At 35.5% G+C, this 17,586-nt stretch overlaps 1 protein-coding gene across 14 annotated transcripts in view; it reads left to right on the top strand.

Annotated features, from left to right (window-relative positions):
• pcdh15a (protocadherin-related 15a) overlaps positions 1 to 17,586 on the top strand; it is a 159,518-nt gene that overhangs the window by 131,554 nt on the left and 10,378 nt on the right. For all 14 annotated transcript variants that reach the window (XR_006252284.1, XR_006252287.1, XR_006252286.1 and 11 more), the window contains 4 exons: positions 200 to 376; positions 6,093 to 6,311; positions 9,729 to 9,737; positions 10,154 to 10,267. Coding sequence is in view for 10 of the 14 variants with exons in the window: in XM_043254592.1 (XP_043110527.1) it covers positions 200 to 376; positions 6,093 to 6,311; positions 9,729 to 9,737; positions 10,154 to 10,267 (519 nt within the window). In the remaining 4 variants the exon portion in view is untranslated. The remainder of the gene's footprint in view (positions 1 to 199; positions 377 to 6,092; positions 6,312 to 9,728; positions 9,738 to 10,153; positions 10,268 to 17,586) is intronic.

Below are 17,586 nucleotides of genomic sequence, written 5' to 3'. Positions count from 1 at the left end.
TGAATGAACTTGCGTGTAAAAATATGTAGTTTTACTTTTATTTTTGGAATGCTTTTTGAGATTCACCCCTTAGGTTTAGCAAAAAATATATTATTTTCAGTACTTTTTTATTAGATTGTAAAATAGAAGTATCAAGAATTAAGTGGGTTTTTCATTGTAATGTTTTATTTCTCATTTCATCTCTCATGTTTTTCCCCAGTATTTTGGAGCGCTACGTGCAAGATCAGATCCCTGGTGCTAAAGTGATAGTGGAATCGATTGGCCCTCGGAGGCACGGAGAAGGTTATGAACTTGAGGACTATACCAAATCAGACCTGCAGGTGTACGCCATCGACCCTCTCACCAACAGAGCCATCTCCAGACAAGAGCTCTTCAAGTAAGCCAAACACACAGCCTTTAACCACTGGTCTCAAACTTACAGGCTTAGCTCCAACCCTAATCAAATCAGTGTGTCCAGGATTAAGATCATACATTAAAATAACATAATAGAACACACCAATTTTTTAATGTCAAGCAGCAAAATAAACTTTTGTACAGCTAAAAATATCTGGATATGCGGATGAGGCCAGAAGCTAGACCCATAGAATTTACAAATGGCAGCGCCCATTTTAAGTCAAGAAAAAGGTGGATAGTCTGCTTGTTTTGTTGCCAACATTTGGGAAAAAGGGAGCCAGATCCTTGTTCTCTGTGCTACAGTATATGGTGCTGACGTGACATTTCGAAATGAAATCTGGCTTGCAACATTTCGAGATCCTTTTCTATTACCATCACTGCTTGTTCTTGGTCTTCTTGGTGCAAAGCAACTTGTTTTCAAAATCATCCTGAAAATCTAGTTGACAATTAGGAAGTTTTACCGAATTGGAAATATTTTTGGTTACTTTTTTAAACCGCTAAACGTAGCCTAACCGGGTGTGTCTCACACGTCCTGGAAAGTGAAGTGAAGCTACTGGCTAATGGCTGGCTGGTTCAATCATTAATGGTAGTTGTTTTCGCACTGATATGTTTAATTGTTCGTTTTTGTGATACGTTTTTTTTGTGATAAGTGATTTTAGCTAGTATGCTATTAAAACGAGCGTGTCATCGTGGCGTCAATACTGCGCAGACTCAGGCTCTAAACTAATCTCTACTGCACAGACTCTGGCTCCAAATGACGTCATTTACTAAAGGTGGCAGCAGCCATAATGAGATGATTTGGCTTTAATTTCCTATAGTGGAAGGAAGCGGAGACATGTCATCCACTAACATACACCCTCACAGCTAAAAATATTGAAAATAATATTAACATTAATTTTACACTACAAATTATAAAGCTTAAGAGTCTCGTAAGCGCACCAAGGCTGCATTTATTTGAATAAAAAACTGCAAAAACAGCAGCATTGTCTGATTTATCTTAAAATTAAATTTATTTCTGTAAAGCCTTTGTGTCACATGATGCTTAAGAAATTATTGTAAAATACTAATTTGGTGCTGAACAAACATTTCTGATTATCAGTGTTCAAAACAGTTTATTTATTTATTATTCTTTTAAAGATTTGACACATTTTTGCAGGATTCTTTGAATGTAAGCTTTCAAAGAAAACCATTTTTTATACATTATAAATGTCACCTTTGATCAGTTTAATGCATCCTTGCTGATTAAAAGTATTGATTTCATTAAAGCATTTTCATGAAATTTTATAAACTCTTGCCATCATGACATATTTGTAGTCAACAGCTGCAAAACTGAAAGAAAAAAGTAAAGGAGAAAAAGGAAATGAACTGGCTTTGTGAACAGCTGTTCTGCAGGAAGCACCTGTCCTCTTCGGTCGAGAGGAGAAAAGCCCCCTGAAGTCCAGACACACAGCAATATGCTCATTTAAACTCTGCTGTGCCCCGTGACTCAGCGGGGAGACGCGTCTGTCACTGGGATCCAACACAAGTCATCAGGATTCTGTTCAAATATGTGTTTACTGAGCCAACACACACATATTCTCATTCATATTCACAAACACAGGAGATCACAGACCACCTGCCTTATTCTGCCTTTCTAGACACACTTCTTACTCTTATACATGTTTTATTTTGTTCACTGTTAGATGTGTTCTGCTCCTGTTTGTATCTCTACCAAAGCAGAACAGCTGCCCAGATGAAAATTGTATGCCTTAGAGGTTACTGGTAACATTTCTTTAGAGAAATATAGACATAAATGAAACAGTTGTTGACATACTGCGCAGTGAGAGATATTTTGCAAGCAAAATACTTGAGCTTGTATTAAAGTCTATGACTATTTAATTGTATTTAATTTGTTGAGATACCGATAGATGTAAGATTGCCTATAAGTGTGTGTGTGTGTGTGTGTGTGACAAAGCCACGTTTTTGACTGTTTGTAGATGTTTAGGAAACATGTTATGTTTACATAGCTGTTTCACTGAAAAATAATGCTATAGCCATTCATTTTGAAATGGTTGCAATTGCAGTACCTATTTAAACTGCTAGCTAGCAATATTAAACACTTCACTTTTAATCTGTATTATTCTGCCCACTTCCAGTCATCCAGAAACACAGTTTATTGTTGTCAAGGAATCCTGTTATGTTTACATAGCTGTTTCTCTGAAAAATAATGCTATAGCCAGTAATTTTACTCTGAAATGTGCGTTCCCGGGGTGGAATGCCTTTGTTTTTGCCGTACGCATTTGATCCATTGTAGCTGGTGAATACTACACCTCTAATTAATGCATGTGCATACACGCAAACACACACATAGAGACATCATTTTACCTAAACTCGGCTTCATTATTTGTAGAGAGAGACACAGACAATTCACACATCACTCTTTCAAAATGGCAATATTTGTGAGAAAAAAAATCTAGTGATTTGCATCATTTAACATTTCCATAGTAAAACTGTGAACATTAAACCCCGCCTATTTGGATATGATTGTCCATCTCAGTCATTTTGACATTGACATGCTTTGATCTAAAGTGCCTAGAATGTGAAGGGTAATAGTTTTGTTATGCGATTTCTTTATTATTATTATATAGCTTGCATTTATATGAAAAAAATACTCATTATTTCTGTTTCTTTTATGTATTTATATATTTTATACATTTTTTATTTTATATATAAAAAAATAGTTGAAATCATTTCAGTCAACTATTTAACTTTTTTTATTTGCACTAACCAGTTATCTTAAAAAGACCACTTTTATGGTTCTCTTGGAATTTTATGAGAAAAAAGGAGAATCCTCTTCATTGAAGAAAAAACATAATTTTACAAGAATATGATTTTTGACTAAACTTTGAAGAAATCTCATTTGCAATTTTTTCTTTGTTACAGATGAGGACATATTATTTCGCGTGGGCATTATCATTACGTTTCCATTTGACACAGTTACACGGGGACGTGCTGTTCCTCAGCCTGTGTGTTTGTTTGTGTGTACGTACCTTCCTCCCTTAGAACAGCAGACTGCTGAGGTTTTCTTTTATATGTTCTGCTGGAGACAAGGCTGTTTTCCGGTGTCTCAGGTCATAAAACTCAAAATCTGCTTCTCAAAGCTTTACAGTCTGAGCTGTACCTCAGCATTTGCAAAAGTTCCCCCTCGAAAAACTAGTTTCTGTCTTCTGAATCCATCTGGTCACTCTCAGTGGTGTTTTGTATGGATGAATCCAGTCATCCTGCTGGTTCGAAGCCCATTGACTCTGAAATGCGATAAAAACAGGCAGCCATTGTTGAGCACGTTCACGCTCTGTTTCTGTAACAGTGTGAGTTAACCCATGCTGTTTCTCTTCCTCCACAACGGGGACATGATTTAAAGAGATGAAGGGCTTGTGGGCAAAACCAGGGGTTAAACCGGATCTAACAATCTGAAATGATGTTCCAGCATCTTTGATTTAGAAAGGAAACAAAATATTGTCAGTTTGCTCATCACTCCTTTCCTGTGTGCTTCAGTCCAGCTTAAGTCTGTTCCATTCCTATTCCATTTAGTGAACCAACACATACCATACTGATACATAAATCTATACACACATGCTATTTCAGCTTTACTTCAAATACTGGAAACTATTTTCCAAATCATTGTATGTCTTACGAAGACTATAGAGTGCACACGGAACATTTTGTGGTTCTTTTTGGAACTCTTGAAATTGTATGGAGAAAAGAAAGGCATTCTTCTTTTGTGTTTTATGAAAGGAAAAAGATATAGAAAACCTTGAAGGAGACTGAATGATCATTTTTGATTTAATTGTGCATTTAGAAGATCTCATGTTACGGATAAGGACAGATAAGTGATTTATGTGTGTGTGTTTATGTGGACATTACGTTCGATTTCCAACACACCATGCTGATTTATTATATTACTTTTTTTTTTCCTTTTGAATGCGAGTCCGGTAATCAACTTCTATACTTGTGTGGACATCGCATTCTTTTAATTTAATTATTTATTTTTTTATTCTACATAATAGAAGGTGAATCAGCTTTTCAATTAAAACCTGTCCTTTTGATTTTGTTATTCAGTAAAAACTTGTTGAATTATGTCAGTCTGTGTGAAAAATTAAAACCGTCGCCATTTATTCACCTACTTCATTTCTTCTGCAACACACCAAAGGAGAATTTTATTTCAGCTATGGAGTATAAAACAACAATGTAGGGACAAAAGCATTAAGGCATTTTCCAATACCGTCTTTTGTGTTCCACAGAAGAAAGAAAGCACAGTCAACTGGATCGAGCCGATGGAATGAGCAAAATTTGCAGATGTAAATTCAGAATAGCAGCAAAGTTACTCAGTTCACCTTGAAAAACAAAATCTATTCATCCTCATTTCTTTAAAGCTGAAAGGGAAGCTCATATACACGTGGTTTAGTCTGTTTGTCCAAATAGATCAAAAACACAAAGTCTTTCATCAGTCTTTAAACCTGGATAATCAATTGTGTTTGAACAGTCCTGTTTACTGGGTGCTTCTGTTGAAGTGTTCTGCTGCAGCAGGGCTAATTGGTCTGCTGTGGATACTTATGAAGTACTTAACATGCAGGTCTATTTAAACATTATTGATCAACAAAGTGTCAACAAAGCCCCGTCTCTTTTTACATTTCATGTCGACTGGGGAGAAAAGTACTTTTGCTCTGCATTGGAGTGGCACTGGTAATCAGCTCTATATCGAGGTATTAAATAATGATAACTCCGGTTGATATTAGCACAGTCAAGCCATTTACACATGCAGGGACGAATGAGGATTTCCATATCATGTTGCCTAGTAACTCATATGACGGACTGGAAAAGGCTAAATGCAGCTGAACGGATGCTGCCCTCATTAGCAGGATTCTTGGCTCCCGCTTCTCTGCTGAAGATGCTTTGGATTGACACTGAATGTTATCAACATCTAGCTGTCAATCATCAGGCTGTCATAGTTACTACACTATAAACATGCTGTGTACTTGAGCAAAAATGTACAGTTTTGTGATTATGATGTGCTCACTGTGCAAGTGCGGAACAGATTGACATTTTAATTGCACTATTTCATTTTTTTAGCGTTTTGTTTTATTTGGTTTGGTTTGTAATGTTGGTAATAATGTGTTTTTGAGTATAGTTCAGTTTCAATCCTTCAACGGATTTGAATAATAGAAGGGTATTAGTGTAAGCCAGGTAAAGAGATGGGTCTTTAATCTAGATTTAAACTGACAGTGTGTCTGCTTCCTGAACAGAGTTAGGTAGATTGTTGCAGAGTTTTATGCACTGCCTTTCCCATTATTACTGTGTAGCCTGAAAGTGTATTTATTGTTTTATATACTTTTATTTTATTATATATATATGTGTGTGTGTGTGTGTGTGTTTTATGATAGTGATAGTGGTATTAATAGTGAATAATGGACATTGTATACACACACACAATTTTTTTTGGGTCATTTTATTTCATTGTTCGTTTTTTTACTATTACAAAACCAGTATATTTTCAGTATATTTCATCACATCACATTATATATTTCAGCACTATCACATTATTAGTACATACTTTATGGTGGTTTTTATGGAAGCTTTTTTGGGGCATTATGTAGTTCCATATTTGTTCGAAGAAAATTGAAATTATTTTCAAAAATTTCTGCTCAACGTGTGTCTGACAGGTTTCTGGACGGCAAGATTCTGGACATCAATAAAGAGTTCCAGCCGTACCTGGGCGAGGGCGGGCGGATTCTGGAAATCCGTTCTCCTGATATTGTGGCGAGTGTGAAGAAGGCTGCGCAGGCGGTGGGCTACACAGAAGGGGCTCTACTGGCGCTGGCCATCATCATCATTCTGTGCTGCATCCCTGCTATTCTCATCGTCATGGTGACATACAAACAGTGAGTAGAATATTCTCACAGCTGTGTGTGACACTGTCTGTCCAGTTGTCTAATGTCAGCTCCCGACAATAATCAGCCTCATAAATTGCATGTTTCTGCACTTTTGAACAGTTTATAAATTTAGCAAAACCCTATATTCTAGCACCGCAGAAAATAATCACATCAAAATTTGTTTACTTACTACTAAATTTACTCATTATAAAATATGCAAAGCAAAGTCTGCTACAGACACATTTGCATGTTATTTAGCTTATTTTATTAAACTGGCTGCCTACTACAGCTATTATAAAATTGTTATTCCCTGCTTTAAAAAAAACCCTGCTAAAACCAGCCTATGCTAGTTGGCTGGGCTGTTTAAGCTGGTCTCCCAGCCTGTCCAAGCTGGTTATCTGCTGGTTTCAGTTGATTGGTCAGCTAGTCACCCAACCTGACCAGCTAAAGTGGTCATTTTCAGTTTCATTTATTTAATTATTTGTAATACAATCACAAATTAGTTTTTCATTGCAGTTTTTTCCTTCATACTGTTGCATTATTTTTTCTTTTTCTTTTTCTTTTTAAATTGCTCACAATTATTTGTTTATGTATTTCATTCATACGGTTGCATTATTACTGTGTAGTCTGAAAGTGTACAGATTTTAGTGGTGTTTTTATATATGGTCAAAGTGGTCAAAACACTTCTAAGAACCAGCCTGCAAACCAGCTATAAAACCATCAAAACATTTTAGACTAGTTTTAGGGTTTTTTGATTTTTGTTTTTTTTTTCAGTCGGGTATTATTAGTTAATTGTTGACATAATTATTTGTTGGAAAAAGTAATATTTTAGTATTAAACAGCCAGTTATAATAATTGTATTATTATTATTATTATTATTATTATTATTATTATTATTATTATTATTATTATTGTTGTTGTTATTATTATTATTATTATTATTATTATTATTATTATTATTATTATTATTATATAAAAGAACAAAATAATAATAAATTGTAATGCAATATTTAATATATTATTATAAGTAGTATGTATTTATTTATTTATTTATTATAGTCAGCCAATGAATAAAAACCATAATAATACTAGCAATCCTTTGTATTTTTAGTATTAGGCAGCCACTAATACTAAAAATATACAATGATAATAATAATAACAATAGTAATAATAATAATTAGCGCTCCTATTGAACTAAGCGCAAAGTCTAAAACGCACAGCACAGATGCACTTACTTTTGCTATTTTAATGACAGGATGGGTCTGAATGGGTTGTCCATTAATAAATGGGTGTTTTTTGGACGTAACATGCAATAAACCAATTAGAATCTCATCTCCCATTCCTTTTAAGAGCAAGTCGCGCTCTTGCCATGGCAGACTGCTATTTACATGTCTGAACGCGTCTCCAGAGAGGATCTGCTTGTATGCTAATTCTGAAACACGAAATGACTGTCCACCGTTACATTATTGTATGTATGTGACCCATACAATAATGTTATTTTACACTGTAATCCTTTAGTTAAGCAAAGTCAATGCATGTTGTGCAACCACCCAGGGCACATTTTCTACTCTGCGCTCTTTAAATAACAAAAAATACTGCACCAATGACTTTAGGCCAAACTTTAGGCCAGGTTTTAGCTGGTCTATGGTGCAGTCTATTTTCAGTTCCTCAAAATAGCAATGCACAGACAATGAACACACCTCTTTTTTTGACCAGCACGCCCATAGGCACGCAAAGTGGCGCAAATGCATTTGAAGACGATGTACTCTACGGTTGCGCATCTTTATGTGTAACCTCTACAGTTCTGAGAGCCTTGAGCACAGGCTGAAAAAACACACACAGTAGGTGAGGGAGATGAGTATTGGATGCCAGGTATTAAAATGGCTTTTTTTCAGTAATTAGCCATGCTAACAGGCTAATCTCCCAGCCAGCTCTGTGTGAAAGCAGATTAATTATAAGCATTTGTGACATATCCCAGGCATTCGATCCATCCGTCACATCTACTCATGAAAGCCCAGCATATGGGCCTGCTCTCCACACACAGCAGCTCCTCTGAGACGTGAGTGTGGTCCTGACCTTTTGCACACACCAATGAGTCCGTCATCAGCTATTGTGTAAATACATAGCAGATGGGTAATCATAGAGCGAACACAAACATCTAAACACACACACACACACCTACAGTACGTGTGCGAAGCTCGCTCTCGCACACATGCATGCATGACTGCATTCAGATGTTTTGACACATATTAAAGAGTTCGGTTTGTGATTAGACTCTTGTGACATTTTCACTTCATTTTGTTGGGTTGTTTTCTAAAGATGCATAATAGGAGACACTAGTGTTAGCTTATCACAACACGAGGTCTCACACTGTCTTTTGAGTAATTGCATTCTTGTTAAATAAATAATATTGAGTGGAGCGTGTCTTTGATAGCCTCCAGGAAGCTCAGGGTCAGGACGAGAGTGTGTGTGGATGAAATACAAAGATGGCAAGGAGAATGCAGAGCTGGAGAGGCTGCCGAGAGCTGCATTGTTTTCCAGCTGTGGAGATATGGGATAAAGCAGGGTTATCCTGTGCTCTTATCGCGTTTTACAGCATGAATTATACACTCACACCTGCAGCATTCCAAAATAGGCTGCATGGTTTAACACTATGAGCATTTTCTGACCTGTAAAATTAGAGTTTGGACTTCCAGTCGATTGAAAATATGAATTATGGTCATGATCTATTACGCAATGAGCTAAACTTAATGACAAATATAGTCGTGTATGGCAATTAATGTATGTGCAATAGAAATATTTTCTTTAAAAAGAGTGGTTTCAAAATGGCATTTAAAGGCACTTAATGCTTTTAAAAAGACATACAGTAGGATAATTAATTTAAAATGTTATATTATGTTACTTACAATTTCCACCATTATTTTCCATTCATTTTCTAAACCATTTGTCCTCTGGTATTTTGTGGTATAATATAATATAATATAATATAATATAATATAATATAATATAATATAATATAATATAATAATATATCCATTTTTTCTTATATTTTCATATTTAACAGGGTATATTATCCATCCATCTTTAAAAACCACCTGGCCTCTGTAGGGTTGTGTATCCATATTATATTATATTATATTATATTATATTATATTTAGTGGTGTCAAATAATTAATCATGATTTATCACAACCAAAACGTTTTTGTCTACGTAATATATGTGTATACTGTTTACATTTTGAAAATATATAGTGTATTTGGATGCGTGTGTAATATCCACTTTCTAAACATTTGTCCTCTTGTTTGCAGGTATATTGTATTACACTGTTTGTGTTTTGTTATTTCTGTGCCTAATTATCTTATATATTTCCTTTCTTCTCCCTTTTCCCCTGCACTTCCTGTCACTGCATGTGGACCCTGCGCTCAGATTCAAAGAGTAAGTTCAGATTCTTGTTTTTGATGAATTATTTGCCCTCATTATTCGGTTCAGTTCTTTAAAACAGAAACATACGAGTGGAATGCATGAATTGAGATGAGACGCGGAGAACATACTCACTCCAGCCCTCTCTGATTCCAGCACAATAGCTATGTCTTCGAAAATGAACAGAAATGACTGGTTTCATGACCTCATAGAGTACAAAGTGAGCCGGGTTCAGCTCCCTCCTAATAAAACACCTCATCTCAGTGTGAAAGGAGCTGAATAACCCATGATATTTTGCATTGCATGAATAAAAAGTGCTGGAACAGATCAAATGAGAGATGCCGGAGCTCCAGACCTCATATCCTTCTATAATAGAGCTGAAATGAGCCTTTTGAAAAGAAGGAAACTCACTCTTTGGTGGTGCTTTACAGGAGGCAGACCGAGTGTGCCAAAACAGCCCGTATCCAGATGGCTCTTCCTGCCGGAAAATCAACAGGAGGTGGCGCTCAGACCAATCTCTACGAGGAGCTGGGAGACGGCGGCATGTAAGTTACCTGCCCTTAAACTTCAGCACAGACAGCAGAGAGATGATTAACAACATTTGGGTGTGTATTTGTTGGAAAATCAAGAATAGTTAGCCCCAATTTTGCCCTAAATTTCTTTCTGAAATTGTTCAAAAACTATATGACACTACAAAAATATTACAGACCAAATCAGCACCATAAAAGTAGTCCATAAGTACATTATAAAATGTATAACTTGGTAAAATATGGACAACAAAATGAATGAATTGTCAATTTTTCAAAATTAGGATTTATGCATCATCTGAAAGCTGAGTAATTAATTTTCCATTTTCCATTTTAACAATACGTATGGATTTGAAAATCTGTAATCTGTAAATGTTGAGAAAGTCATCTTTAAAGTTGTTCAAATGAAGTTCTTAGCAAGGCATATTACTAATTTTTACTAAAAGGCATATTACTAAAGGTTTTGATATATCTACGGTAGAAAATTGACAAAATATCTTCATGGAACATGATCTACACTTAATATGCATTCTTAATATGTATTTTGCCATAAAAGAAAAATCAATCAATTTGATCTATACAATTAATTTTATCTTTTTAAGAAAAGTCTGTTTCGGTCTCTCTACTTTAAAAATTCACTTTCAATTTAATGTGCATTTCTTTGTAATTATTGTTGAAATGTATAACAATCATTGAGTGGAAATGGGTTTTACACCCAAATGTTTTAGTATAGTAAAAGTAGTCCAATTTTAATCATTACATAGTCAAGTTGCATTACACTAAGTCATAAACATACTGTACCACGCATAAAAGAGCCAACAACATTAAAGGTCATAGACATTAAACTCATTCTAAATATGTGAATAAGAAACAACAAAGCCACCCGTTATCATTTGTATGGACAAAAGACAGCATGATCATTCTGCTAAATATCTCATTTCATGCTACATGGAGGTAAAAGAAAGTCTTTTATGAAGAACCCTTTTAATTTCCTGACCCGGTTCTTTGTTTGAAAAAGAAATGAGTTTTTCCTTGACATTCTCCAAAGGGAGAAACTGTTCCTTTTTTATTTGTTTCTTTGATAAATTAGCTGTGTTTTTGGCTTTAATACTGAGTCCATCCATAGAGATGTATTCACCGGACGCGTGGGTTTGGTGCAGCAGGAGTCCATTGCCAAGCGAAAGGCTGTTGTGAGTGGAGTGAAATGTTAATAGATTAAAAGATTATAGCCGCAGCACAGCATCTGCGTCCCTCAGGTAAAGCCTTTTAAAGTGCTTTTGATTTAATGCAATCAAAACAAATGCAGCTGCTAACACAAATAGACAGAGAAAAAGACGCGGTTTTGAATTGAATCCATTAGAATAGATGCTGAGATTGTTGGACCGTGTTTCTGAACAGCAGTCTAATACCATCAACAGAAAAGAACATTAAGGTAGAATTTGTTTACTCGTTTGCTCGTTTGCTCATGTATTTGTATATATATATATATATATATATATATATATATATATATATATATATATATATATATATATATATATATATATATATCAAACCTGTATGAATTTCTTTGTTCTGCTGAACACAGAGGAAGGAATGGTTTTTAATGCAGGTGCTGTATTGGACCACAAAACCATAACCATATGGATATATTTGTAGCAATTTTAAAATAGTTTTATCTCCAAATATCCTAACAAAGCATACATCAATGTAAACGTATTTATTCAGCAAGACAGTTGACCCATACGAATGGTTTTGTGGTCCAGGGTCAAGTTTAATTCTATTTCAAATAATTTAAATTTCATTAAAAACATATATTGTTTTAATACTGTATTTTAAATGTAACATTTTGGGTAATTTTGTAGTTTTTTGTCGAAATAGTATGTATAACTTTATTTCTTTTTTATAGATTTATTTATTTTTGGAACAATTAAACTAAATGAAAATGCTAACTGTTGCTTTGGCAACAATTTTTTTAATTTTACATAGATATATATATTTTTTCATTTCAAGTAATAAAAATGCGTGGAATTTTTTTATGGTTTTATTTTTTAGCTTAGTTTTTAGGTTTTAGACACATAATTTTAGTGGAAATTATGTCAGTGCCTAAACAATTCTAATGTATATTTTCTTCACATTCCCGTCCCACTGAAATTCTACTATATTTTATACGTGTTCTGCATATCATATTGCACATTTCGTTCACATGTGCAATGAATGATTAAAAAGATGAGTGGTTACATTTCTTCTCTATTTACCTTTTATATGTGTCTCATAGACCTCTTTACATCGGATATTAACATGCATTTCATATCCCGACAGTATCCGGATATTATTTAGCAGGATTCAATTATTTCCTTGCTCTCCCGTGCTTGTCTCTTGCGATTTGAATAGAGATATGATTTCACTTATTTACAGAAAACACCACTTACAGTATATATATTACTTAGTACTGTAGTACAGTTAGTACTGTATGCGATTGATAAAAGCACATTTGCATTTACACCTTTGTGGAACATGGTTTTGTGTGCACTTCCATTTGCTGTTTTTTGTGGTCAATTTTCCGCTTTGGATTCAGTCACTGGAAACGCATGCTAATGCCAAATGTGAACAAGGCCTGCCTGTGTTAAATTGTCATCATATCCCTCTGTCTGCATGCATTTTTCCTCTCATGTTTCATTCATTTTCATCTTCTCTCTGCATTTTCCAGGCTTGGACTACAGTGAGTAACATAAAATATGCTGCATTTCCCTGCAGTGATCTTTCTTACACGCTTGCTATCAATATATTTTAAAATCCCTCTTGACTTACGTTTGTGGTTTGTAGTTTCTAGTCGCTGTATAACTGCTCCGCTAGTTTTCTTTACCATTTCATCTGTTTTTACCCTTGGTTCATGTCGAATTGCATATTGAAAGGAACATTTTGATACTATTTACTGTTTAAAAAGAAAAAATGCACAGATACATGTGTGTAGCTCTGTAGAGGATTAAAGCTTTAGTAGTTTGGCTAGATAAAGCCCCTCGCCTCCCGGCTCTAGTGGTTCCTCGCAGTTCTCTCCTCAAAGCAAACAAACACGCTTCGCACGTCCTTCACTTTTAGACTCGCCATTGTCACAGCTCATCTTGATTGATGTTTGAATATAGATTATCTCAACAGATAGGGATTTCGGACTGGTTTATGAGTGCTAGTGTATGAGCTTTGTACTTCGTAGCTGGAAATACAAAATTCTGATGCCTGCTTGCATTCAATGTATTATTGCTGCGTTCCTTACAAAGTCAGATGTAGGGTGTTCCTACTTAATTTCTCAGACTATATCACATTGCTCAAGGACTAGATGATGGTGTATAAAGAAACGTGGCAGTGCTATCCTTTGTTTTGCAGGTATATCAGGGGTTAAAGGCGCATCTGTTTCATTTGCGGTTTTCAGTACTCTCATGAGTGAGTGCAGAAAAGAAAAATTATATTTTTTTATTGATCATAGGTGGAGCACCATTTTGTGGGAAAAGAATCATAAAAGTAATTTGTTTTGTTTTCATATACCAAAGACTACCAGAATTGTATTTCAAAAAAATAGCAATTGTAAAAACCTAATAATTTATTTTTGAATCTCATGCCAGCTAATGAAAGATACTGTATCAATATTTTACATATTCTTTAGTTAAACAGAAAATCTTTTTTGACACAAATGTATTTGATAGTTTTAACTGTTCTTATTTGCTACGTAAATCTGTAGCATTAAAATAGAAAAAGACATTAAATATGAGATCAACATAGCGTAGAATCTTCTCGCGCCATGCATCTGCCAGATTTTCAGATGCCACAGTAAACTGCAGATGTTGTTTAGAAGAAAGTATGTCTTTACACTGGCTCATTGGTTATGCCCTAGGATTATCTACAAAAAAAGCTCATTATCTGTGTTTAGGCATCTTTTTCTTTAAAAGTTTGCATTTTATTGGTTCTCTAGTGAATCTCTATCATTAACACATCATAATTCCTGTATTGAACTTTTCCAAATAGAATCTTGCACATTCTGCTTTCTGACTCAAACGCAGCATAAAGACTATTTGTCTCAGAAGTCCTGACTAAGAGTATTTGCTTTAGCCCTTTTTAAAGCTAAATGTAAAATCTTGAGCAAATTTGGTTGGCCAAGCTCTTTTCAAAGTCCATTAAAGTGAAGGATTTTTGTGTAGTGGGTCATTAGCGCTCTGTCCTCCAATGGCTGTTCTCTTCCCTCAATTCCTTCCTGTCTCTTTCCACACAAGCTTCAACCTTCTCTCCTTTCATTTTCTCTCGTGGGCTGCAGAAGGCGCCGAAAGTCTGTAATCGAGGAGGCAGATCGACAGAATCTCATAAGAGCCTTCGCCTCTCGTGCTATCGCCGCTCACAAACTGTGTTCCGGAAACGGAAAGTTGCATGACAAGTTGCCCAAGTCGGAAAGCAACATCACGTTCCTCTCAGATCAACGGCCGCTCACCACGCAAAATCCTCTTTACCAGGATGGAGCGTCAAGTAGTCCCGAGCCTATCACTGAGGTGCAAAGGGTGAGTGGGTTTTTGGACAGTGACGTCCCAACTCCAACAAGCCCCATCAGCCAGATGACTTCTTGGTCCTTGCCGTCCCGTTTCGAGGACGAGGGCTTTACGATGCTCTGCGCCGACAGGCTCTTTGGGACCCTGCTGAATGGGAGGAGCAAGAGCTGAAGGCGGGGCTTAAGGACAGCAGGGAAGAACTAGATGCTGATGTTGATCAAAGTGGTCGAAGCACAGAAACGAAGCTGTCGGTCCGAGAACAAGCGAGACAGTTTGAGCAACAAGCTTTAGCCGAACGGACGCCGAGGCAGAGCCGGGACTCTTACGCGTCTCTAGATCCGGACGACCCGCTGCTTACTGCTTTCATGTTCTCCTCCAGTCCAATATCTGTTGGCAAGGACATCCCACCATGCATTATCATCACAGTGGGTGACGGCGAGACCCCTCCCCCACCCATGGCTCAGCGTCCCACTCCACCTGTCCTGAGAAAGTTCAGTTCTAGTATATCCAATTACATGACGGTGGAGCCTTGTGAGATCACGCTGGAATTCATTTCAGACTCTCCAGAAAGTCCACCAACCCCTATTCCTGTCCCTTCTTGTTCTTTACTTTCTCCTCCACCTGTGCAACAGGACTCCACCCCACCACCCACCCCAACTCCTGTTCAGTCTCCTGAATCCCCTGCTCAGTCTCCGACTCCTACACCTAAGCTGAAAGGGATCCTCAAGAACACAAGCAGATCTGCCAACAGCCTTGATGTGAAAGGTGACAGCATTTGCGAAGGAGGACTTAATGACTTCACGACTGTTCTTAAAGAGCCAGAATCTAAACCAGGTGAAACATATAGCATCCAATCAGATTCAGACTCCTCTGCTCAGCTCCTAAACTACCCAATCACAGCAGAATAAGAAACTCCGCCCACTCTGGAACTCTTGAACTCTTTTGCTATCATTTTTACTACACCTCTGTCTATTTCATTACTTACTTGTATGAGTATAATTTTCAGGGCACTTTGAGAGCACTTGATTTCACTATGATTTCATTTTATTTTGTTGGTCCCTTATGAACATTCTAATGAAAGTTAGTGGACATGTAGGTCATAAGGGACCATCAAAATAAAGTGTTACCCACTTTATAATATATTGCAAAGAAGGTCAAAAGGTTATAGTTTTGTGTGTTTTTATGTTATAAGTGATTTGTCTTTAAACTTGATAAAGTGGTCTCTTGTGCATTTGTAAATCAAATAGAATATAGAGAAAGGGAGTGAAGAATTACATTTTTACATTTAAACAAATAATATTTTTATAAGAACAGATCTAGTGGATTATAATAAAGAGGCTTTTAAAAGTATGTTTTATTTTAACAGTAATTTGCATACTGATCAGAGAAGTGAATATGTATGTTTATGTAGAACATGCTACCTCTAAACAATTTTCTTTATTATTATTTTTAATTTAATCATGTTATTGTGTTTTCAAATTGTAGAATGTTCTTCGTTTGCTTGTTTGTTTTAGTAATGCTGGTAATATGATAAGCTCTCTGAAATTTAACACTACTCTTCAAACATTTGGTCAGTTTTTAAAAGAAATTAATGCTTTCATTCAGCAAAAAGTTACAGTATTTGTTATTACAAAAACATTCTATTTTAAATAAATGCTGCACCCTAACTTTTTATTCATCAAAGGATCCTGAAAAAACAGCATCCTGGTTTCCAGTAAAATATTATTTGATATTTTCATGCTTCAAAATAACAAATGTGTTTCTTGAGCAGCAAATCAGAATATTAAAATCATTTCTGAAACACTGGAATAATATCAAAGGCATCAAATGAATAAATTGCATTTTAGAATATCTAAAAATAGAAACAGTTATTTTAATATTTTACAATATTATTGTTTTTGCTCTATTTTTGATCAAATAAATGATGGTGAGAAATGGGACATTTTACAGACCCTTAACTTTTGAACAGTAGTGCATATTTTTTTAAGAATATTTATATTGCATATTTATATTTTAACATTTATATCGTTTTTTTCACAATATGCATAGCATATAATAATTTGCATGCCATCAGTTTTCACATTTCTAAGAAAATTTAAGCAAGTGGAATAATGTTTTACCAATATATGACACTTATGTGAAATAAAAAAAACAACAACTTTTTATCAGTTTAATCAAGCTAATATTTGAACTGATTGTCACTCTTTGTGAATATTTGAATGTTTAAATAGTGCTTCCTAGCAGACAGATGTAGGTGTGAGGAGCTGTTATCATGGCAGGAGTGTTCGTTCATGATAAAGTTGGTGACAGAGATTATTATCAAGTCTGATTGGGATGAGTTTTATAATTAAAGATCAGATTTTGTTTAATCAGTTTAGTACAATCTGAAAAAAGGAAAAAAGTTGAATTGAATCAAATAATCCAATAGCCTGCACAGCCTGAGTAATGTCAATGTAAAAGGAAGGTCATTTCAAAGGAAGAGCAGATTATTGCATTTTTATTATAGATTCGAAAGAGACATTTTTATTTAGAATAACGAGCACTGGTGAATCATTCAAAAATAAGACTAGGAACATGCATTAAGAAAGTAAATAGGCTTGGTTTTGAAGGTTAAAAACAGGTCATTCTTTATACTTCTTTCTGATTTATTCTGTATCTCTCTCTCTATCTCTTTCCCCTGTTCTTTCACTCTCACTAACCCTTTTTAAATGCTGTCTAGAGTGCCAGACCTCCTGAAGCTTTCCTGTCTCTGTTCGGTCCTGCTGATGTTTGTGCCCTTTCAGAAACGCAAGCAGACAAGAATCACGT

The sequence above is a fragment of the Puntigrus tetrazona genome, chromosome 13, assembly GCF_018831695.1.
Source record: "Puntigrus tetrazona isolate hp1 chromosome 13, ASM1883169v1, whole genome shotgun sequence".
Taxonomy (NCBI): Eukaryota; Metazoa; Chordata; class Actinopteri; order Cypriniformes; family Cyprinidae; genus Puntigrus; species Puntigrus tetrazona.
Note: the sequence above shows the minus strand (reverse complement) of the source record. Positions and strands in the feature narration are given on the sequence as shown.